At 37.5% G+C, this 24876-nt stretch overlaps 1 protein-coding gene across 4 annotated transcripts in view; it reads left to right on the plus strand.

Annotated features, from left to right (window-relative positions):
* FGD4 (FYVE, RhoGEF and PH domain containing 4) overlaps positions 1-24876 on the plus strand; it is a 187222-nt gene that overhangs the window by 155757 nt on the left and 6589 nt on the right. For 3 of the 4 annotated variants that reach the window (XM_073321777.2, XM_073321787.2, XM_073321796.2), the window contains 12 exons: positions 2032-2121; positions 4596-4741; positions 11338-11494; positions 13623-13761; positions 14757-14815; positions 15444-15590; positions 17542-17714; positions 20350-20380; positions 20607-20702; positions 21096-21221; positions 23180-23320; positions 24466-24606. In XM_073321777.2, the coding sequence (XP_073177878.1) occupies positions 2032-2121; positions 4596-4741; positions 11338-11494; positions 13623-13761; positions 14757-14815; positions 15444-15590; positions 17542-17714; positions 20350-20380; positions 20607-20702; positions 21096-21221; positions 23180-23320; positions 24466-24606 (1446 nt within the window). The other variant, XM_073321811.2, reaches the window with a different exon arrangement.

The raw sequence follows: 24876 nt of genomic DNA on the forward strand, positions 1-24876 counted from the left end.
AAAATATGGGGGCAGGAGACAGAAGTCAGTGGGATAGTGAAGGAAATGGGACAGGAGGAGAGACCAGGGTGGTGATCCAGCAGAGGACCAGAGAGGATAGAATGACAGCTTCTCCACCCCAGGGGTTAGGAGATGGCCCAGAGTGGAAATTCATACACGTTTGTGTGTGTTTCAGGTAAAATTTTGGAAGGGATTTCCAAAAAAATTTTCCCTTTGGTTGTGGGAAGCTTCCCCTTAAAAGGGGAAAAAGCAGATGGCAAACTTTTTTTAAATGTATTTGGCTTAAAAATGGTAGGATTTTTTTTTTAATCTCCCACATTTGAGGTCCCTAACTCATGATAATTTTAATGCTTTGCGTTGGCAATATCACAGTTGCGTTATTTTAACAAGTCTGGTCCCTGCTTGCTTTTTCCTTTAACTAGGTTCTGTAATACATGGACCCTGAAAATATGTAGTGAAATGGTTCTTCCCACAGGTTTGGGGAAACTGCTGGGATTTTGGCCGGGGGGGAGGGGCAAATAATTTTTGCAGAAAAACCAAGAATCTTTGTAGCTTGTAAAGTCCAAATGTAAGACTTTATCTGTAAATTATAATACTAACCTACAGCATCCTATAGTTGTTTAAGCTTTTCTGGTGTCTGCGGTGCTTCTGAGTGCATGTAGACAGTAGGAGTGCTATTTTATAAGCTCCAATAATACAGTGGTCATTATATGGTTAAGCAGATTTAATGGAGACTGTCTTGTCAAAGCAGCTATTTAAGTCTGAAGGGCAAAGTTTTGGCATGCAGCAATATGACTGGTGGCAGCCCTAAAGCTTAGGACCGAAGTGTGTTTCAGTTGCTTGCAGATACTAACGTTTCAAGGATGGTAATAGCATTGAAGCTTGGGTGAATACTACAAAAAATGAGCCGCTAACGGACTATCAAATAAAAGTGATGTACTTCAGTGTTCTGCAAACGTTTGTAAAGATGTCTGCAGCACGTGTGTGTCTTAGTCGTGAAAATGTGTTTGCTGGAAGATTCGCACCACAAATTACTTACTCAATTCCTCTTCTTAATAAAAGATTTACTCTTACAGCCACGTAGTGGAAACAATATCTTGGATGAAATCCTAGCCCCATGAAAGCCAATAACAAAACTCCCATTGACTTCATCGGGCCAGGATTTCACGCCATGTGAATAAGGTGAACAGCTACACAAGTGAATAGTAGAGCTGTTCCAAAATTTTTCCATGGGACGGTTTTCCATTAGAGAATGCCATTTCATCAAAATCAAAATGTTGTATGGAAATGTTGATTTCATTTTTTTTCCCCCTGAGATTGAAATGTTTTGTTTCAAGCCTTTTGTAATGGAGCGTTTCAATTTTTCTGTTTCAGAATGACTCCGTTGCAATTCTTTTCTGGTTTTTAATATATCATATTTTTTAAAAATTGAAATTGGAACAAAATGATCTGGAATAATAATTTTTGGAATTTCAGTATGGGGGGTGGAATTCAGAATTGTGGAATTTCCCATGAAACAGAAAATCCATTTCCTGCACAGCTCTGATGAATACTCTTACTGCAGCTAACCTATTATCTGGAATCCATAGCCTGATTGTCTACATAAAATGTTTGTGCAATAATTTTGATTAACAAAGTCGTGCAAAGAACAGTCAGTTTAAACTATATTGGAAACCAAAAAAAAGGGCTGAATTCATCTGGCAAAAAATAAGAATTAATTCATCCAGCTCTGAAATGTTAATGGTAATTATCAGGGCACTAGTTGTTCAACTGGGTAGGAATCTGGGATGGGGAGTATGGAAGGGTTTGGCAAATACCTAGTAATAATAGAAAGCCATCTGCACAAACAGGAAAACTGTTACATGTTTTGTGTTTGTTCTGCACTGCTCCTGATTTTTACTTCCTGGTAAATCCTTTGGGAATTTTATGTCATTTTGGATTACTTTGTGTTTGGCGGGGGGAAGTTACTAATTAAATGTAGACCTTGAATTATCCTGAACTATTCAGAAAAAGAATCTTATGTTTTTTCAGGAGACAGATGAGGAGAAACGTCACAAAATTGCTGATGAGCTTTTGCATACGGAAAGAGCCTATGTCAGCCGACTTGACCTCTTAGACAAGGTGAATTTTGCTTTAAGAAGTGCTTCATTCTTTTACTTACTTATACTGCAGTTCATGTGAGCTTTATCTGTTTGTAAAAACCACATTAAGGGATTGTGGGTTTTTGCCTTCTGCTAATCCTCTCAACTAAGCAGTCTTTTGCCACAACTACTTCATTTTGTTTTTAAATAATTTTAATGTTTGCAAAACATACTGGTCCCTGATGGACATAGAAACTGAACTCTTGTGTTTAGACCACAGTGTGAGCAATAGAAGTGCAAGCTTCCATACCAGTGGGACAGCCTAGAAAGAGGAGAGGCTAATTTCACCTCTCTGCCCATTCATTTCTTGGCCTTTACTGAAACTACCAACAAGGGTGCCAATGTTTAGTGGTATGTGTTTGATGTAATCACCTGCACACTAAGCCATTGAACAATGTCTCTGGGAGAACTTTGGTGTTTACTGATGTTAGCCAGCTTTCAAACAGTGACCTCGAAGAGAAGCATCCCATCTTAAACCTTCTCTTCTCTATTCTTCCATCACATGATCTGCCTAATTTCTATTAAAGTGAATGGAAGTTACTCATATTCTGTGATGGAAGAATTGAGTGCTTGCACTTTTCACAGCTTCAAACTATATTTGTCATTTCTTAAATGTCAAACTATCTGCAGTTCTCTAATTTTCTTTGAGCCTGACTACTTTCTCATATATATCCACTATACCTAGATATCTCTGATCATGCATTGCTTTGTCAGCTAACAGTGTTTTTCGTCTTCATTTCATGTTGATGTTTCCTTGGTCTAGCACATGAGCTTGTAAATCAAGATCAGGTCTGAAAAGTCCTAATTGCTATATTAAACAGCTGGTAGCTGTCAGACTGCTTAGGCATATCTGTTTTGGCTCTCATGAATATGAGAGAAATGATTAACATAGCTGTCTTACATGAACATGTGTTGAAAATAGACCTTTCTTGCAAATAAGAGCATTGTTTTAGGGGCATAAGAAATCACAGTAAAATATTCAAATTTACTTTTAGTCTCTTTTGACTGACATTGTAGAAGTATTTTCACAATCCCAATTTAAGATGAATTTCTCCATGCAAGTTTTTCCAAAATATCAGGCAAAATTCAGAGAAAAGCTAACGGATTGCACCTAAAACTACCAGCATCATGGGGAAAAAAAGGAGAATGGTGGAGGCTGTGTTTATATCCCTAAATGTAATTAAAATAATACTTATGTAATGTTTATAAGCCCTTCCACGCCTACGTTTCTATGATTCTGTAGGTGATGGGGTTTTTTTAATTCTACTGCTGTAGTACCAAAAGGCACAGATTCAGAATCAGAGCCCTGTTGTGCTAGATGTCTTAAAACACACATGAAGGCACAGCCCCTGTCTCCAAAGCGCTCATTTTCTAAAAGGACAAGGGGATCCAATGTACAAGCAAAGTGCTCAGGGTGATGGCTGCAAAACATCATGCTGAGCTCAGTGTTTTATGAGATACAGTGTGGGGCAGCAAGGGAGCATCAAGGGGATAAATTAACAAGAGGACTTTTCAGCTTGGAAAAGAGGAGACTAAGGGGGGATATGGTAGAGGTCTATAAAATCATGAGTGGTGTGGAGAAAGTGAATAAGGAAAAGTTATTTACTTGTTCCCATAATATAAGAACTAGGGGCCACCAAATGAAATTAATGGGTAGCAGGTTTAAAACCAATAAAGGGAAGTTCTTCACACAATGCACAGTCATCCTGTGGAACTCCTTGCCTGAGGAGATTGTGAAGGCTAGGACTATAACAGGGTTTAAAAGAGAACTGGATAAATTCATGGAGGTTCAGGCCATTAATGGCTATTAGCCAGGATGGGCAAGGAATGGTGTCCCTAGCCTCTGTTTGTCAGAGAGTGGAGATGGATGGCAGGAGAGAGATAACTTGATAATTACCTGTTCGGTTCACTCCCTCTGGGGCACCTGGCATTGGCCACTGTCGGTAAACAGGATACTGGGCTGGATGGACCTTTGGTCTGACCCAATATGGCCATTCTTATGTTCTTAAGAATATGGAAGTGGGAAGGGAAAGGGGATTATGAGGGAGAAGCAAAGAAAAGAAGATAGGATGGAGGACTGGAAAAGAGGCCAGAAAGAAAGGCCAGTCAGCTGATAGAAAGAATGCCTGTAGTCCAAACTGAAAGAAAGCAAAGTGTGATGACATCACTTGCACCCAATGTGTTCTGGAAGTGCCTTATTCCCCAGGGCTTCACTGCTGCTCTGGCTCCTGGAGGGCACATTGGGGTGAGGAGTTCCACAGATATCTGAAGGAGGTGAGGGGAAGTGGGGGGACAATACTTCAGTAATTTTGGATGCTCCCACAGTTTAGCAACAGCAGTAACCATCTTGAAATGCTTGGGGGGGGGGGGCGCGTTTGTCTGCTGTGTACCACTTAAAGATAACAGAAATGCACATTGGCCTGTTAACTTTTAAGTCCTTCTCCTCTGTTGCAGGTATTCTATGGCAGATTATTGGAGGAAGCTAACAGGGGTTCATTTCCAGCTGAGGTGGTCAATAAAATCTTTTCTAATATTTCATCGATCAATGCCTTCCACAGTAAATTCTTGCTTCCGGAGCTTGAGAAAAGAATGCAAGAATGGTAAGAATTGTTTTGAAAGATACTAAGCCTTTTAATAATGGGTCTGAGCTAGCATAGAAATTGTTACATGACAGAGACAGAGGACACTTTTACCGTTAAAATGCTCCAGGGAAGTTCTGCTGCTGGGAAAAAGTGTCTGCTGCTCTACTGTTCATCAGGGTTTCATTTAATAGAGGAATTAAGCATGTCCTTAGCTTAAGCACACGCATTGTCTCAGTGAAGTCAGTGGGATTACTCACATGTAAAATCTTTAGTTGAATGGGAGCAGTAGCCCTTTAAGATTACATGCTACCCGATGAGTCTGTTGCCTGAAATACAGGAATTGGTGCAAATGAATGTTTATACAGTTATTGTGCAAGAACCTGATGCATTAATTTTTATAGTTGCTTTCTACGCTATAATAAAGTAGAATTCCTTTTATTATTACATGTTTTAACTTTATCATTTAGTAATTAACACCTGGTTCTGAATTATTTTTAGGATGATGTTGTCATGGCATTTTTTCAAAGGAAAGTCATGTTAAAAGAGCAAGCCAGGGTGGTATATGTGTTAAAATATTGTGTAATGGGCATTTTGTACTCTGGATAAGCTTTTTATTTTCCCTCCTTAGTGCAAATAACTAGAAGTGTGCTGTGCTGTAATAACACTAGACATAGCGGTTGTCAGCACACACTCAAATTATTTAATCCAACCTAATTCTTCAAAAAAAGTAACATTTTCTATAAAGCAAGGAAATATCAGAATTAGATAACACCTAAACAGCATAAAATAAAGTAATGCTTAACATTAAGCTTGCATTCCGTACAATATTAAATACTTTATTATAATGGTGTATATGAGAAATTCATCTTTTTGGATTCATCAAATAAAAAAATCTGATACTAAATGTGAACCCAAATATTAAACTGCTCAATTTTGGGGGAGGGGAAGTACGCTTTACTTCAGTAATGCTTTAAAAGCTATAGCATACATAAACTACATTCTGCCTTAGAGAAAGAGCACAAATTATAGGAGACAGACTGTACTATGTGTCATATTAGTAAAATACTGTGACAGGATCCCGGAGTACAACCTGGAACTGTGGGACAACTGTTCCCCCTTAACTCTCCAACCTGGGCTGTCTCTCACAAAGCTATGCCAGTGACAAACAGCAAACCCTTCTAGGCACTGTGATCACTTAGCCATCATCATGTGGAGCCCCACACACAGCAAAATTGCATGAATGCTCCCAGAGCCACTCATGAATAAGGCTATGATTTAGTCACGCGTTTTTTAGTAAAAGTCACGTACAGGTCAGGAGCAATAAACAGAACTGGCTATGACTTTTATGAAAAATACCTCTAACTAAATCTTAGGTGCTAAGGAACATGGGGTGGGGGGAGGGCACTCCAGCATGTGGGGAAGGTGCTCCGGCAGTTGCTGCTGCTCCTGGGGACAGGTGGACAGCCCGGAGCCTCGCTGCTGCTCCTCTGGGTTGGGGATGGCCCGGGGCACCCCTGCTGCCACTACTGCTCCTCCAGGTGGGGGGGTGGCCCAGAGCTAGCAGGCACAGCTGAGGGTATAGCCTGAGGTAGAGTTTCATTGCAGCCTGGTCCGGCAACCTGCCTGCTTTGCCGTGAGAATGCAGGCTAATCAAGCCCAGGTTCTGTTAGGCCTCCAGTGCTAACCCACAATTCTATCTAGGCTGTGATTTCTTGTCTACCTGCTTCCTTCCTTCTGCACTGAGGTCACCTACACTGGCTCAGTACTTTAACCCCACATTTTCTCACTCCATTTTTGCTGTGCTTCCAAAGAATTTGAGCAGCGCTAGTTCATGAACGTGTGCTAAGAATCACTTTATGGCTCGCAGACTGAATTCCTTAGTGATGATCTCATTAGAAGTTCTTGATGCCGAATGCTGTTTGGTTTTGTGTACAAAACAGTCCGCATTAATGAGGAGCTCCGCTTGGAAGTTACTTAGATAAAGTGTTCTTATGTCGCTGACACAGGCAGCAGCTCCATGCTAAGTGAGAGAGAGCATCCTGCAAACAAATTCACGGAAGAGCCCAGGTTAATTCATACTAAGAACCATGGGATATCCCACCAGAAATCCCATCCCAGTTCACTGACTAGTGCAGCACCACTGGGGATACTATTGCACAAGGAGGACTTTGCAGTGGGGATGCACCAGGGTAGGTTAGTCTGGGCTAACTCTGCAGTGAAGCCATATACCCTAAATGGCACTAGAATTATAAGCTCTACGGACTTTGCTGGGTTGTGTTTGGTGGATTAACTAAGACTGTTTTGAACAAAAGGCAGTGAGAACCTGTTTATATTACAGCAGGCATTTAATCATGGGTAAATGGTGTTCCAGTTGGTCATGACATCTTGAGACTAGGGTTGTTGAATAATCTCAGCTAACTTACGCAATTAACTCAAAAAAATTAATCGTGATTAAAAAAATTAATCTCGATTAATTGCACAGTTAAACAATAGAATACCAATTGAAATGTATTAAATATTTTGGATGTTTTTCTACATTTTCAAATATATTGATTTCTATTATAACACAGAATACAAAGTGTACAGTGCTCACTTTATATAATTTTTTATTACAAATGTTTGCACTGTAAAAATGATAAACAAAAGAAATAGTATTTTTTAATTCACCTCATACAAATACTGTAGTGCAATCTCTTTATTGTGAAAGTGTAACTTACAAATGTAGATTTTGTTGTTGTTACATAACTGCACTCAAAAACAAAACAATGTAAAGCACTAGAGACTACAAGTCCACTCAGTCCTACTTCTTGTTCAGCCAATCGCTAAGACAAACAAATTTGTTTACATTTACGGGAGAGAATGCTGCCTGCTTCTTATTTACAATGTCACCTGAAAGAGGCATTTGCATGGCACTTTTATAGCTGGCATTTCAAGGTATTTACGTGCCAGATATGCTGAACATTTGTATGCCCCTTCATGCTTCGGCCACCATTCCAGAGGACATGCTGATGATGCTCTTCAAAAACAAAAAATATGTTAATTAAATGTGTGACTGAACTCCTGGGGGGAGAATGGTATGTCTCCAGCTCTATGTTTCACCCACATTCTGCCATGTATATCGTGTTCTAGCAGTCTTGGATGATGACCCAAGCACATCTTCGTTTTAAGAACACTTTCACTGCAGATTTGACAAAATGCAAAGAAGGCACCAATGTGAGATTTCTAAAAATAGCTCTAGCACTCGACCCAAGTTTTAAGCCTCTGAAGTGCTGTTCCGAGTCTGAGAGGGACGAGGTGTGGAGCATGCTTTCAGAAGTATTGAAAGAGCAACAATCAGATGCAGAAACTACGGAACCTGAACTACCAAAAAAGAAAATCAACCTTCTGCTGGTGTCATCTGTCTCAGATGATCAAAATGAACACGCAACGGTCCGCTCTGCTTTGGATAGCTGTTGAGCAGAACCTGTCATCAGCATGGACACATGTCCTCTGGAATGGTGGTTGAAGCATGAAGGGACATGTGAATCTTTAGTGTATCTGGCACGTAAATATCTTGCAACGCCGGTGTCAAGGTTCCTTCCCCACTCTGAACTCTAGGGTACAGATGTGGGGACCTGCATGAAAAACCCCCTAAGCTTATTTTTACCAGCTTAGGTTAAAACTTTCCCAAGGTACAAACTATTTTACCTTTTGCCCCAGAACTTTATTGCTGCCACAACCAAGCGTCTAACAAATATATAACAGGGAAAGAGCCCGCGTGGAAACGTCTTCCCACGCAAAATCCTTCCAAACCCTACACCCCCTTTCCTGGGGAAGGCAGGATAAAAATCCTCACCAATTTGCATAGGTGAACACAGACCCAAACCCTTGGATCTTAAGAACAATGAAAAAGCAATCAGGTTCTTAAAAGAAGAATTTTAATTGAAGAAAAAGTAAAAGAATCACCTCTGTAAAATCAGGATGGTAAATACCTTACAGGCTAATCAGATTCAAAACATAGAGAATTGCTCTAGGCAAAACCTTAAGTTACAAAAAGACACAAAAACAAGAATATACATTCCATTCAGCACAACTTATTTTATCAGCCATTTAAACAAAACAGAATCTAACGCTTATCTAACTAGATTGCTTATTAGCCCTTTACAGGAGTTCTGACCTGCATTCCTTTTCTGTTCCCAGCAAAAGCAACACACAGACCGAGAGAGCCTTTGTTTCTCCCCGCCTCCAGCTTTGAGAGTATCTTGTCTCCTCATTGGTCATTTTGGTCAGGTGCCAGCGAGGTTATCCTAGCTTCTTAACCCTTTACAGGTGAAAGGGCTTTTCCTCTGGCCGGGGGGGTGGGGGGGATTTAAAGGTGTTTACCCTTCCCTTTATATTTATGACAGCCGACTACAACAGTGCCATGCAAACACCTGTTCTCACTTTCAGGTGACATTGTAAACAAGAAGCGGGCAGCATTATCTCCTGCAAATTGTAACCAAACTTGTTTGTCTGAGTGATTAGCTGAAGTAGGACTGAGTGGAATTGTAGGCTCTAAAGTTTTACGTTGTGCTCTTAGCCCACTGAAAATGGGTATGGGTGAAAATGGGTATGGCTTTGAGTCTATGGTAAATGGATAGCATTGTCACGAGTAATCAAGCATTTTCAAACAGGGGCATATATTGCGGATAACGTTATGGTTTGGGAACTGGTAACAAGGTTCCGGTAGTTTTGATGAGCCAGCCAACGCACAAATTGTTTGAATCGTTTATGGATTGGTTATCTACAGCCATCAGTTCACCGATGGCACTATGCGTTCTGTCATCAGAAGATTCTTCTTTCCAAGCTGCCTCTGTGCTGCATGTTCTTCCAGAGTACTTTGTGCTGTGCCTTACGGATAAGCCCCTGCATTTTCCATTTAAACTGATTTTTACCACACACACAAATCCTGTGTTTTACAAAAAGTATTATTCACTTCCCCCCTGCCCCAATTTTCACTGTACTTTTATATATTCAAGTATATAAAAAAATAACTTGTTTTATTAGGAAAATACAATACATTGCGAGAGATTTAGATATTACAATAATACATTAATCTGTGTGTATATGCCACGCTTCCTGTTGGAGTAAGGCTATGTATTAATCTAGAAGATACACACAATAAACAGACATGCACGCAAGCTCTGAAGTACGTGCACATCTGAACGTACTGATGAATCTCACACCCACCATGTACATTTTTCAAGCTGTTAGAAGGTAACAGTTTAAAGATCTGACACACTAAACGGGACAAAAATGAAAATCTGTATCAGAATACATTTCAGAACACAAGGGAAGTATTCACAAGTTAAAAAAAACAAAAACAGGAGAAAAGGATGAAGTTGAGTGTATGCGCTGCTAATGGTGTGGCCCAATTATTAAATGTAAATATTTGTAGCCTAATAGTTCTAAGTCTACAATAGTAAACTTTATTCAAATGGAATTTTATTTGGGGATCAGAGTTGTATTGTTTTCTTAAACTCAGAGTTGGCATTGTGTTTTGAGTTCTGTTCTAGTTCTGCAGCAAACCACATTGAATTCCATTAATCTGCTGTACTTTTTCCCCTTTTCTTCCATCCACCCTCCCCCGCCCAATATTTACCCAGAAAAATTAGTAATTTTTTTCCACCAATTTTCACCTTTTGTTTGTGTTGTAATAAATACCAATACATTCCTGGGAAACATTAAATAAAATAAAAAATGAAAACGAAGGGCCCTACTTATGGAGGGGTTCTGAAGTCATAGTAGACTTTTATTCTTGCCAAGACTTAATGTGCTTGACTTTTTTGGACATCTCTGATATGGCCTACTGCCCAAGCTTGTAAAAATTGGACACCTTCAGGTCTGGCATTAGAGACAGCCTTGAAAATTTAGTTTCTCTGGAGGGAAAGTGAAATCAGACCACCTTCGGTAAACTAGCAGCTATAGATAAGTAGCCCATTTCATTTGTAGGGTATTTCTTGTTTGGCTCATTAAACTATTGGAACCTTGCTGCAAACTCTGTATGTTTGTGAAAAGGTCAGCACGAAGTGATTTTTCAAATTTTGAAAAGCTGCTAAATGCTACTTGTTTACTGTGCACCTAAAGCAACACGACATTCTTTACTACTTTAAGCTTCTAAGTGACTTAATTTTTTTTTTCAAAGTATGAAATTTATCATAATTAACTTAAAGCTGTCTGATTTTTTTCAATAGTTTCTAGCAATACTGGAATCTTCTCAGTTCTGCATTAATTGGCCTCCTGAGTTTTCACCTCCAGCTGAGAAGTGCAGTGTTGTATAACTTACAATGGCAGCTCAGAGAAATGCCATTCACTAAATGGAAATAATGAAAGAAGAATTAATATTTTATATAGTGCTTTATTCCTTACTTAAGGCCTTTATACATGATCAAGATAGGACATAAAGATTGTTTTCACTTTTGCAGGTCTCCTTTGAAGGTCAGACTAGGATCCTTTATGTAGTAAAGGATCCTTGGAGGATTCATTACTTTAGATTTTTTAAATAATATTTTTCCCTCATTCTGTCAGCTAGTTAATACCTTGTCGGCTTTTACTTATTTGCTGTGAAGTTGAGATTCAATCCTCTTGCTCTGCAGGACTGGGACCCCCAGAATTGGAGATATTCTGCAGAAGTTAGCTCCTTTCCTCAAGATGTATGGAGAGTATGTGAAAAACTTTGATAATGCAATGGAACTGGTGAAAACGTGGACTGAGCGGTCACCTCTATTCAAATCCATTATTCAGGACATTCAGGTAATGTAGGAGACTATTTCTTGAAAAGCTACAAAGTAGTGTGTATGTGTCATTTTCTATATTTCTGAAAGACCGTTTTAAATCATTAAATATCCAGTCCCTTAGAAAGACAAGGTAGGTAAGGTAATAATATCTTTTATTGGAAACTTTTATTCTTTTATTAAATCTTTTATTTATCTTTTATTCTGTTGGTGGAAGGAACAAACTTTCAAGCTACACAGAGCTCTTCCTCAGGTCTGGAGAAGGTAACCAGAGCGTCTGAGCTAAATACAAGGTGGGACAAGTCTAAGGGGTTCACACACACAGTAGGAGACAACTTCCCACTTCATTTTAAGTAAAGGGTGAGCAGGCAGTAGGGTGTTTTACAAATTGGTTTTATGGCTCATTACAACAGTCTGTGTTAAGTCCATGGTTTTCAGTGTCCAACAGAGTTATGAATTTAAGTTCCCAGGCTTGTCTTTTGAAAGCAGTTGTGTAGGTTTCCTATGAGGATGAGCAATGAGAGGTCAGATATGGAGTGATTGCTTTGCTTTGTGAAAAATATACACCCATGGGTGATAGGTTATTTTTTGTCTGTTATCATTTTTCTATGCGAGTTTGTTTGAGAATATAGTGATTGTCTGGTTTCACCCATGTAGTTGTTGTTGGAGTCTTTGATGCACTGGATGAGGTATACCAATGTTGCGATGGGTATGTATAGGAACCATGGATTTTGAAAAGTGTGTTGGGGGGGCTATTGATCATTTTAGCAGTGGAGTTATGTCTGCAGGTTTTGCATCTGTTGTTCTCACAGAGTCTGGTGCTGCTTTGAATTGATGTTTCCTGGTCTATGGGAAGCTTGCTTCTGATGATGAGCTTGGATAGGCTGGAGGATTGTTTGAAGCCCAGAAGAGAGGGTTGGGAAAGATTTCTTTCAGGATGTGGTTTCCATCAAGTATGCATTGTAATTGTTTGATACCCCTTATGAGTTCCAGTGGGGAGCGTTAGGTGACAAATAGGGCTATGCAGTCAGGGGGATTTTTGTTTTTGTAATGAAACAGATTCTCACGGGGTATTTGGGTGGACCATTCCATAACACAATCTATTTTTCTGGTCCCTTAGAAGCAAGTCAGGGTTCCATTTTGTCCATTTAATTTTGTCCTAGTTTTCCTTTTCCTTCCCATATCCTTCCTCTCCAGTGAAACGCATCATCGATCAAAGCATAAATGTTAAAACACGAGGACCAATGAATTTGCTTTGTCAGTCAAAGATACTAAAAAGTAAATAACATTTTTTTTTTACAATTACATACTTGCCCATCTCTAAATTCCTAACTTGTCATGTTGGCTGACATGACCTGCAGTTTTCCAAAACACCTGAGTTAGGAAGTACGTTTACAATCCTAAAAATTGAGTAATTGAAGGGTATAGAAGCAGTCAGTCATGGAAATGTATCTCTTTGGAAAAGTCTGTAACTTCACCTCTCCAAGGGCCCCTTCTTGATTTTTCTGTTAATTATGGATATCATTTCCAGCCTACAGACCAACCAACTAGAAGTTTAGGAAAGGAATAAGACATTCCTGCAGTGTGGTGCAATTTAAGCAGAATGTGTGGCCCTCAATAAGGGACTTCTTTTTGTGTGCTTTAGTCTAATCTACAGTTTACTCCTTTCTAAGGAAATGGAAGTAAACAGACATTATTTTTCTCAAAATAGCTACCCTTGTTTTTACATCATGTATAACTATGTATTGAAAGACAGCATTTGTCATACATGTGTGCCATATTAGAGTCCAGAAGAATATGCCCTGATCTTATGACTTGTCATGGTAAATTCAGTTTATCCCTTATTAACTGAATTAGATGCTTAAAATCAGTTATTACAGATATTATTAGAAAAATTAAGTTCAAATGCAATATCATTTGTGGTCCTATTTATGAAATTCTTTCTGCTTGATACAAAGAAAATAAATACAGTGATTCTCCCTGCTTTACAATAATTAACTTTACTTGCTTTTAAAGTCATTGGAAAGAATGTTAATTATTTTATTAGAATTTAGGTCAGTCACACCTTTATATTGTGTTATCACACGCTAAGTTATGGAAAAATATTGTCTGAACTGTGGTATCTAAATATATTTACATTTTCCTAGACACAAAAAGTCTGTGGGAGTTTGACATTGCAACATCATATGCTAGAACCAGTACAACGCATTCCACGCTATGAGATGCTACTAAAGGACTACCTAAGGAAACTGCCTCAAGATTCCCTAGACTGGAAGGATGCTGAAAGTAAGTATTTCATGGATTGTGTGATTACTTAATATAGCAATAAGAAAACAGTAATAAAAGAACCCTATAAATTAAAGCTATCCCAATAAAAATGAGGTAAAGGAACACTATTGCAGGGAAAATGTTAGTGTAGAGTTGTAAGAGTCTCTGAAAAATGACCCATATTTTATGTTGATTTCTAGGCTAGCATTAGAGCAGTGAAACTTACAATTTGTCCTTCCTGTCATGGAGCACAAAAATTCTACTTTTGTTTCACATGATTTTGCACCCTTTTCTGAAACTATGCCATATGCACAATCCTTAGGAGAAGGCTAGTTTGGCATTTAAACCCACTTTTGTGTGGCTTTTTATATAGAAATGGTCTTTGCTGGAAAAAAATTTGAAAATGGGATCCATATTTTGTTTTTTTAAAATACATATTTCAGCTATTTTTTTGTGAAAATAGATTCCATTTTCAAGTTTTATCATTTTTCATGTATAAATTATGCAAAATAGATCATATTTTTTCTTATTATTCAGAATTGTTGATCAAATAGCTTCTGCAAATAATTCTTGGCCTGGAGCAGTTTCTTAAAAGTATTTGAAATTGGAGCTGTTTTGGTTGGCTCTGTAGATCACACTGCATGTTTCTGCTCCCTGATTGAAGGAGCCATGATTCTCAGAATCATATTTTGGGTACAAGTACTCAAGTTCATGAATTTTGCGATTCATGCCACAAACACCCTACAATAATTGATTAAAACTGGCAAGGATTCCTGCTAAGCTTTTCAAGCATCTAATCTGTTAGCTCTAATTTTTATTATATTTTACATTCAATTAAGGCAAAAGTACCCTGTTGGACAAAACACTTGTACCTTACTTTATTGACAATTTTGGGGCTTGAGAAGGTTGACGTTCATATGAAATTTACAAGTATGCCATTCGACCTAGTAGTCTGTGTACTATAGTAAATAACAATGTATTTTCATTTGTTTTTCATTTTCGGTGCCATCTAGAATCCCTGGAAATTATTTCCACAGCAGCCAGTCACTCCAATAGTGCTATACGAAAAATGGTAAGTGGCTTTTGTGGGGTTTTCCCCTTTTTAATCCTCTGTTTTTAGTCTTGTGTATTAAGTAGCATGTACAGCTAGGAAATTCTGTGAATTTTACCAGGTATATGAAATGCAGATTTTTCAAACAGTGAAACTTATAAACTTTGGTTTCTTTGCTCCAAAATGTTGCTATTTATATTGTCCTTTTTACTGTCAGCTGGAATGCTTGATAAAATATGATATTGTAACTAAAACTCGGGAGTGGGAATTGGGATTTCTCTGTATTATTCCTGGCTGCCAGTAAGAGGTTATACTGGTCACTTAACTTTTCTGTGTTTGTTTCTGCACCTGTAAAATGGAGAAAATACTTATCTCCCTCACAGGGATGTTGTGGTCCATAAACCATTAAATATTTGTAAAATATTTTGGACATGAAATAGCACTCTATATAAGTACATTTTAAAATACTGGTTAGATAAATTAGATTACTAGAAACAGTTTATGCCCAAATACAATCTGGTTCTGGCAATTTATATATAAATATTCTTTTAAACTAGCGGTTTTCAGACTCTTACATAAGCTTCAGGTAAACCATTTTACATTGGCAAAATCACTTATTCATAAATGTAGTTTTATTTTAATTGAAAAGGAGAATCTAAAGAAGTTGTTGGAGGTGTATGAGATGTTGGGAGAAGAGGAAGATATTGTCAACCCCTCAAATGAGCTGATAAAAGAAGGACAGATCCTTAAACTTGCTGCTCGTAATACATCCGCCCAAGAACGATACCTTTTCTTAGTAAGTATCAAAACCTGTGTTTGTGTGAGTGATGTTAGGCTTGTTTCAAATTTCACGGAGCTGCCTGAAAGCAAGGGTGAAATCTTCTCTCTATTTAAGTCAATGGGGAAATTTTGCCATTAACTTCACCTGGAGCCGAGATTTTACCCACAACGCTTGCTGAAAAATGACAAAAATCATTTAGAAAAGAATGTTTCAAATAGAATTAAACCAGGGTCCAGTAACATATCTCAGAGTAAATGCAATATTGGTCTTTCTTAGTTGCTATAGCTACCATGGAGGCTAGTCATTTCTATTGATAGAATCTACTACTGTATTTGGGGTGCTTACATTTTGGAAACAAAAGTATTTAAGATTCTATTCTAATTAGATATTATTAGAATAGTATTTTATAGCAGTAGATTTAGCTAATCAAGTGGTCTGATTGAACATGCATGTATGTTACAGGTATAGTAATTATTAGATGTCCTTCAAAATCCTTGAGTGTGATGTGACCAAATGAGTCACATAGCCTTGTAAGAAACTAGTACCCCTGGAAAGTTCATACCCTCTTTTCAAAAGCTCTCATTGCTTTACCTAATCACATTTCCTTGGTTCACATACTCAGTGCTATCTTTATCTTAGCACTGTTGGACTCCATCAGTGATTCTTCATTAATTCCATTGTGGAATATTTGATATAACTCACTGCTGCCAATATATTAAAATGGCAAATTCAAGCCCTGATTTTTGCCATTTGCTGTATGGGCCACTGGATGCTTCATGCTCTCTGGCTAGTAAAGTATGTAGTTTCTGAGGGACGGATTTCTGCTCACCCGTGTTTCTAGCAGAGGAATAAATGATTAGTAAAAGTCTCTGAATGGGGCTAGACATGATATTAAAATGAGGGACATAAAAAGTTCAGATGTGCCATATCTGTGATATAGACTTCAGTTGACATGAATGTGGCTTAGACCATCAAAGGAATCATATTGAATCCTTCACCAGCCATTGTATGAAATCCATAATGATGCTTTTCTTGAGAGTGGTTTTAAAGTGCGCTCCAGAGATAAGCAAGCCCCTAGTCAACAGGACTTCTGAAGCACTAAGAAATATTAAAAAGGTCTTAAGTCATCTTAATGTGCCAGACTATGCTTCTATGAAACATCATTTAAAAATATGAGTTTCTGGTTTTAATAATAAGAAAAAACTGTCAACCATTATGGATCTGATTTTAAATCTTCAAAAGCACAAACTCATAGTAGTGGATACCCTCCTAGGCTGAAATTCTAGGCTGTTAAACAATGATTATTTAAAAGCTACAAATAATAAATGATACTAATACCTAGCTCTTATATAGTGCTTTTCTCCAGTAGAAACCAAAGCACTTTACAAAGAAGGTCGATGTCCTCAGCTTGTCCACCTTGGCCTCATATAATTTTTCCCTTCCTTTTGTGGATTTACATATTCTCAATGTAACTTTGATTTAAAAAAAAAAAAAGTACTGTGAAGAAAAAACAGAAATCTACCATTATATGAGTTGACACAATAGACTGGAAATTCCTTCAGAGTCAATTTGCTGCTCTTATAGTATAAAGATTTTTTTTAAAAAATCTATTTACGCAGTTGTTCAGTATATTGAAATCGGCTTGGAAAACTCTTAGCAAAAGGCTTACAGTGTTGCTAAACATCACATCCACTCAGTGTATTTGATTATAAACATTATGAAAATTACTGTACATATGCAGTAGCTGGCTTTTAAATGTATCAATTAGTTGGCTTTTAATTTTATTTCTAAATCCTATCCATAGTATCAGTTCTTTCCATTTTTATTTTGTCTGACATTAACAAGCCTAATCACAGTCTCCCTCAAGTTGTTTTTGTAAGGTGATAAATGCGATTCATCTCTTAATATATTATACTTGCCTTTCTTTGTTATTGATGTGTCCTTTTTCTTTTCTTTTTTCTAATAGTTCAACAACATGTTGCTGTATTGTGTACCCAAATTCAGTTTGGTAGGATCCAAGTACTCCGTGCGAACAAGGGTTGGTATTGATGGTATGAAGATTGTAGAAACACACAATGAAGAGTATCCATGCACTTTCCAGGTGTCTGGAAAAGAGCGAACACTGGAGTTGCAGGCCAGGTAAGAGGTGTGGTCTACTTTCGAAGCATTAAAAAATATATAAAAATAGAGGAGAATTGTGGGACTGGTCGATTTTGAAGAACTGGTAAGGTGATATGGAGCCTTTTATTTGTGAGCCTTTTATTTGTAAACCTTTAATTTGAAAAATGGCCTAGGTTGGTGGACCTAGAAATTGTCCTCACTGCTGTTCGGCCGTTTTGAATAAATTGGTTGCCTAGTTCTGTTTTAGTGGATAAGTTTCCTCTTTTCAGAAATCACTGCCACATTTAACCCTTGTTGACAGCCTCTGCAGAAAGACCAAGGATTAAACCCGCGTGCAGAAGTGACCTTTCATCCTGAACAGTGGTGTTTGCAGTTCATGATAGAAGCATACTGTCAGGAACTGTAGAAAAGTTTTTGTGGTCTTTTTTGTGCACGTTGTATATGTTCTGTGAATAAACAAACGCTTCGCGGTCATCTGCCTTTTTAGCTTTATGGAAAAATCCTCTATAATTTAAGAGGAATTATAACACTGCTCTCTCTAAAAATGTAACCGATCTGTATAAATTACCTTTAAAAGCTTTAAAATGTAATTGAAAATTATAATCTTGATACAGATTTTAACTGTCCAGTATAATTTGATGGCAGGGATACAATTGTCAATTCTGTAGGATGATTCAAAACCCATAGAAAAGTTATTTTGTGTTAAATTGTATTAGGACTCTTCCATGAAGGTAAATTTGTCTTTTAATGTTTTGATTCAATAATAGATTATTTTTTATTACATATCCTACTGGTCAGAAATTGTTGTGTGGTGGCAGAAGTAACACCATACAATGTGTTGACTGTGTTCCACCTGGAGGCAGCTGCATTTCACATGTGCAAAGCATTTTGTGACTGTGAACAAAATGCAGTTATCAACTATTTTTATTTTGTTCAACTTCCAGGGTGGTTAGTACTTTCATTAGCACTAAAGTTATTTAGTTTAGGGGGGAAACTTGTCTAGTTTTTGTGAACATTTTAGGGTGTGTTTCATAAAGTTCATTCAAAATTGTGAAGTAATATGTACAAAAATGCCACCCTAAAACTAGATCAGTGAGATTAAAATAATCTTAGTTGATGCATACTTTATTCTTAATGTATCCTATGCATAAATCTCATCCTATAAACTTGTCATAGCTCTGATGAAATGTTTAGTTTGCCCCAGGAATTCCCTTTTCCAGATAATTTTATATATTTATTTTCAGATTACTGCTTGAGTGCATTTTAGTGTTTCAGTCACTTTTTTTTTTAAATAGATAGTAGATCACTTCCTACATGGAGGGATTGCTTGTCTGATATGGGGATTACATACTACTTTTAAAAGTTAGTTGAGTTGTTGGATTAGGGAGAATTATTTTATCTAATTAGAAGATTCATTTTTCCAATATTTACAGACGGTAAAGAATGAGGAACAGGACTCTGTCCTTCTATTTTTGGATTCTAGTTTTATTGCTAGTTGCAGTAATATTACAAAATATAGAAGTGACACTGGAGGCATTCTCACCATAGATGGGTATGTGATCTCACCTGCACATCCCATCCAGCAGTAGGAAAAATCAAAAGGATTGTGTGAGTGTGAGTGAGAATTCTTTTTGTATGCACCTTACTTCATCAAAGTGAGGGGAGGAAGTGTTAAATGAGTAGCAGAACAAAAAATACTGTGGTGCTATTGTAACGCCGACAGACCCTGGTGGGACCTCTGGAATTTAGTGAATGAGCCCCTACTACATAAGCTAAAAGCCAGTTGGCTGTTAGCTAAGACTGTAGAGCAGACTCATTTCATCTCTCTCTTTAATTGGTCTCGGTGCCACTAGATGGGACAGAACACCACACCCAGGTGGTGTGTGGGTTACACTATTTCAAGTCTTTTTTTTCCTGATTCAAAATTCATAGGAAATTGGGTTTGTATTTACCCCATCACCAGATTACGGTAGTGTATTTACTTGGGGTACAAGGCATGTTTTCATAGGATTTGAATTTAGAGGCCTTATTGAGATGCTTTGAAAACAATTAATGTACAAGATTCTGGGTGGAAAATGCTTGGCCCTGTTGTCTTCGAAAGACCACCTACGCCAGTGAATAAAAGGGAACATACGGATGCCTGGTTTATGGTGTTAAAACAAAACTTTCCTTTGTTTCTGTTAGATAGTATCACCCTATTATGTCAACCCTTTTTATTTCTGCTCTTGTTTACTTAACTTTAATTTGAGGAAGGGAGCTGCAGGGAAAAGTTGATATATACTGATGCAGTTTCTCCCATTTTGGTTCATTTACAGCTATCTTAAATTCACACTGAAATGTGTGTGCTGTTTCTTTTATACACTGTGCTTTAAGAAAGCTTAATGCTGGAAATGCCATTATTATATATGTTTACAGAGTGCATTTAAGATGATCTTTCACGTAGAACTTAATTCTAGTCCATTAAACTTACCAGACTTCAAACCACGATTCTGATCCATTTTTAACTGGACAGTTTCATGAACACTGTTTTTATAAATGTTGGAATCATTTCAAATTCTCTGCTTCTTTTGTAAGTTACAGCTTCATTCACCAACTACCATGAGCTAATGTTTCCTAAGCTAGTTTTATACTAATATGTCAATGTTTGTTTTAGTTCTGAACAAGATAAGGAAGAATGGATAAAGGTAAACACATCTACATTTTGACTTTCCTTAATTAAAAAAAAACACCTTTATTTTTGGGCTGTGCCTGTGGTATTTAAGTTGAAATATTAACTTCTGATGAAATTAAATGCTGATCGTAATTAATTCACATTTCTGGTAGTTTTGTTGTTGGTCATTAAGTAGTCTAATTTCAAAGAGTCTATTAAATTTGTATGTTTGAGACCTTTATCCATTGTATTTATAATAGGCTCTTCAGAATACCATAGAAGCTTTTCATCAGAGGAATGAAACCTTCAGAAATGCCATTGCAAAAGAATATGAGGACATGCCCATTGAAGTTTCTGTAAGTTGAGTTACTGTAGCTTTGTACAACTGGTGCCCTTTTTGTCCTTTTCCAGTTACAAATGGCATATTGCTGGAGGATGTCAGATGCTGCATATTCAGGCTTAGGATTCTTCTAGAAATGGAATTACAAAGTAATCATTTTGCTGGTCAACCATTTCCCTTTATGAGCCAGACCATGCCTTATAAACAATCCTGTTCTTTCTAAAATGAATGATGGAGTGTCCTTTCGGCAATGTGTTACAATCTTTGACTGGATTCTTTGTTAGCTATCTCTTGCGTAGATTTCAAAACATAGCTTGAGCTGTGCTTTGCCATGTCCTTTCCAGAGGAAGAGAATAATTATTTTCTCTACTAAAAATACTGCACAATTGTCCTTCTTTTCCCTCTTCAGAAGGCTGAGCTTGGGAAGAGAGCACCAAGATGGATCCGAGACAATGAAGTAACAATGTGCATGAAATGCAAAGAGCCCTTCAATGCACTGACAAGGAGAAGGCATCATTGTCGAGCATGTGGACATGTAAGTGCAAAGCTACATCTGCTAGCTGGGTGACCAGACTCTAGAACAGATCTAAACAGTTGTTTAGAGTCCCCATCTGGTAGCTGGTTGTTGTTCATGTTACTGCAGCAGAGACTTCAGCTGTGACCTTTGTGGTTTGTAAGTAGCAGCTCTATTAGGTGAGCCAAAAAACAGAGCAGAAGCTGGAAAGAATTTCTTGTAAATTGTTCTTAGCAGAGCTAGGTATCTAAATGTGTAAGATATGCAAAATACCTGAAATATCAGTCCAGACTAGATCAACTATGACCTATGCACTCACCTTGGGATGCACTATAAATAGAGCAAAACTACCGTGCTTCTTCCCTCATCTCCCAGTAAGTTATTTCTTTCTCCAGTAAGTGATGGTGCAACGCCTAATTTTAATCTTAGTCTCAGAGTTTATCCTGGGTGATTTTGCATAATGTACATTTACATGCCTTTACTGCATTCATAACTTCGCTTTTGTGCTTTGCACTATGCTTCAGGCATTGTCATTAGCTCTTTCTGATTAGCACTAACTCTTTTAGTAGTTTTTGGGTTGCTTCCTCCAATTTAGAGGTGCCCAGTTAAACTTATGATCATTCCTTTTCCTTCCGCATGATTGGTGATTCAGGAAATTCTTAATTGACTTCTTTTTGTATTCTCTCTAATGCATGTCCTTCCATTTCATTTTAAAATGTTGTTTCATGGGGATATAAATATATTTTTAAAGGCTAATTCAGGTTGCTGCCAGAAGTCTTTTCTAGAAATGATACTTAATATTGCTCACTTACTTTTCATTAGGGGTTTTGGTTGAAGACCTTATGATCTAGATTAGTATGGGTTGGGCCCAACGAAAAACATTTGTTTTGGTGGTATATCAGAGTGCAGAATACATAGTACCGCTTATGTACTATTCCAGTTAGCTACTACAACCACTAAAAAAAAATTATTTTCACTCTCTTCTGTTTTTCATGCTGGGCTTCTTTTTCTCCTCAGAGGAATATTTGCTGCTGAAAAATGTTTACAATAAAAGACTGTCCTCCTACACCTTTTAGGAGTCTAGCTTTCTTGTTTTAGTCTATTTAAAAGAAAAAAGTTCACTGTCGGGGTACAACATGGAACTGTTTCAGTTCTTCCCTTGGTATGTGTTCGTCGTTGTTGTTTCATAACAAACTATGAAGCTGTATGCTTAGATTTCGTAACAAAGTTAAAAGATGTTTGTTTCCGACAAAAGCAACAATTTCTTTTACAAAAAACATGGTATCATTTTATATGTATTGGAGTGTATAGATCAGTGGTTCTCAACCCGTGACCAAATCAGCACACAGCTGCAGCCCATGCTGGGCGATACAGGTAGTATATATATTGTGTGGATGTGGCCCCACGCAACAGAGAGAGCTGCATGTGCCACCTATAATGGTAAATGGGTTGAGAACCACTGATATAGAGAATGAAATAGTAAGCGTACCTCTTGAGTGTTTCCTGCAGAAAAAGGACCACAAGACTAAACTGAATGGGGGCGTTTCTGCAGGAGAATTTATCTTATACTCAAGTTGTCCTTAATATTGATGTGAAGATATAAATTTGAAAGCTCTGATTGACCTCAGTGAGATTTAAACATGTGCTTAAGGTCAAGCTCATTGTGTAAGCACCCATCCTGAATGTGGGTGATTTCCTGAATCAGGACCTAAATTGTAGAACAGTTAAAAGAATCCTAGTACGCATTTTATTCAGTCCAGCAATTTGAAAGGTAAAAAGCACTCACTTATTCAAGAAATAGTGAAATATAATTAAAAATTGTTTTTCTTTTAAATTACAATTGGTATGATAGATAGCATTGCCAGTGTCAGAAGACAGCACTTACACCTCACTTGATCTACATTTTAGGAGTTTTTAAATTGATCATTAGATTTTGCTGGTAATTTTTCTTGCTTAATCTATTATTTCTTTTTCCTAAGGTGGTTTGCTGGAAATGTTCTGATTATAAAGCTCATCTTGAATACGATGGCAATAAATTGAACAAAGTTTGTAAGGACTGCTATCAGATTATAATGGGTTGCACAGACAGTGAAGAAAAGAAAAAGAAAGGCATCTTGGAGGTACGCTGTTTAAAGAATGAAATACTTGAATCTGTAAAATTCCTGCATGGGCATCTATTGCTACATACAATAAGAATCTGTTGGCTCATCACTAGCTGAAAAGTCCTATGAGCCAGTAAAATTCTGTTGTTTTGTTTTGTTTTTTTACCACTTCACAAATAAACAATATTGAAGTTTGGAGCAAGGCCACCCAATCGGATTGCGTACGCCAATTAGGTAAATCATCGTAGCTGGCTGCAATGAAACTCAGTGAAAGTTACTCTTTATCTCTGAGCCAATCAGATTGAATATGTATCCTCAAAGTTGAATAATTTTTTTTACTGGACTTCACCATATATATCTTCAGTATGCTAGTTCAAAAAAACCCCAAAATATGCTATATCTTTGAAATTTGTGGCCAGAATGAAGAGAATTTCAGATATTTCTGATGACATTCAAAATACCCGTAACAAGACTTAGTTTTGATCAATTTATGTAGCAGTAAATCTCTCAATATTAGCAAAAACATATCATGCTGAGATAGATTTCTATTGGGGTGAACATCAAGAGAAATTGACCTAAGATTGATTGTCTGAAAAATTGACTGAAAAATGGTTGCATTCCAATATGACCTTTGAAAATACATTTCTGTTGGATGCTTTCATAAAATTTTGAATGCCAAAAGAGGAGCATAATTGTGATGGGTTGCTGGTAACATTTGGATGCCTTCATGGTAGACATGCTAGAAATCAGAAAGATTGTTTCAGATATTAAAGAATCTAGCAACCAACCATTGGTGGACGTAGATTAAGAGTTAAGGGTGATTCTGCCATGCACTTTAAAAATTCTGGAGGGAGCAAGACAGATTGGGCATATTTAAGGGTGGGAGGTTGAATATATATCTCGATACATTTTTATTTTTCATACACCCTCAGGCCCTTATTCAGTTTTTAATCAGGCAAACTCTCATGATCTTCAGCAGACGTTTGTCAGGATTTGGCTCCTCATTAGCACTTTAGAACATCTCTGAGAAACTTCCACAGATTGTTATTAATGGTGTTGTATTTAATTGTTCTGTTTTATGCATTCTTGTCAAAATCATGAAAACTTGAGTTTTTCTTAAGGAAAATATTTTCCTTCTGACACTTTGTACTATCTCCCCACAGATTGAATCAGCTGAAGTCTCTGGAAACAGTGTCATATGTAGCTTTCTTCAATATATGGAAAAATCAAAGCCTTGGCAGAAAGCTTGGTGTGTTATTCCTAAACATGAAGCTCTCGTGCTATACATGTATGGTGCTCCACAGGTATGTAGCGAGGAAACAGAGTGAAAACAAATAGAAAATCCCTCCCACCCCCCTCACTCCTTTGCCCCATTGTGGCATCTGGGGAAAAAGACATGTAACGTGAGAATAAGGGGAAATCTGTGTAGGCAGTGGTGTTGTAGCAGTGTCAGTCCCAGGATGTATAGAGAAGGTGGGTGAGGTATCTTTTTTATTGGACCAACTTCTGTCAGTGAGAGAGACAAACTTTTGAGCTTACACAGAGCCCTTCTTCAGGTCTGGGAATAGTCAAGG

The sequence above is a fragment of the Lepidochelys kempii genome, chromosome 1 (assembly GCF_965140285.1).
Source record: "Lepidochelys kempii isolate rLepKem1 chromosome 1, rLepKem1.hap1, whole genome shotgun sequence".
NCBI lineage: Eukaryota > Metazoa > Chordata > Testudines > Cheloniidae > Lepidochelys > Lepidochelys kempii.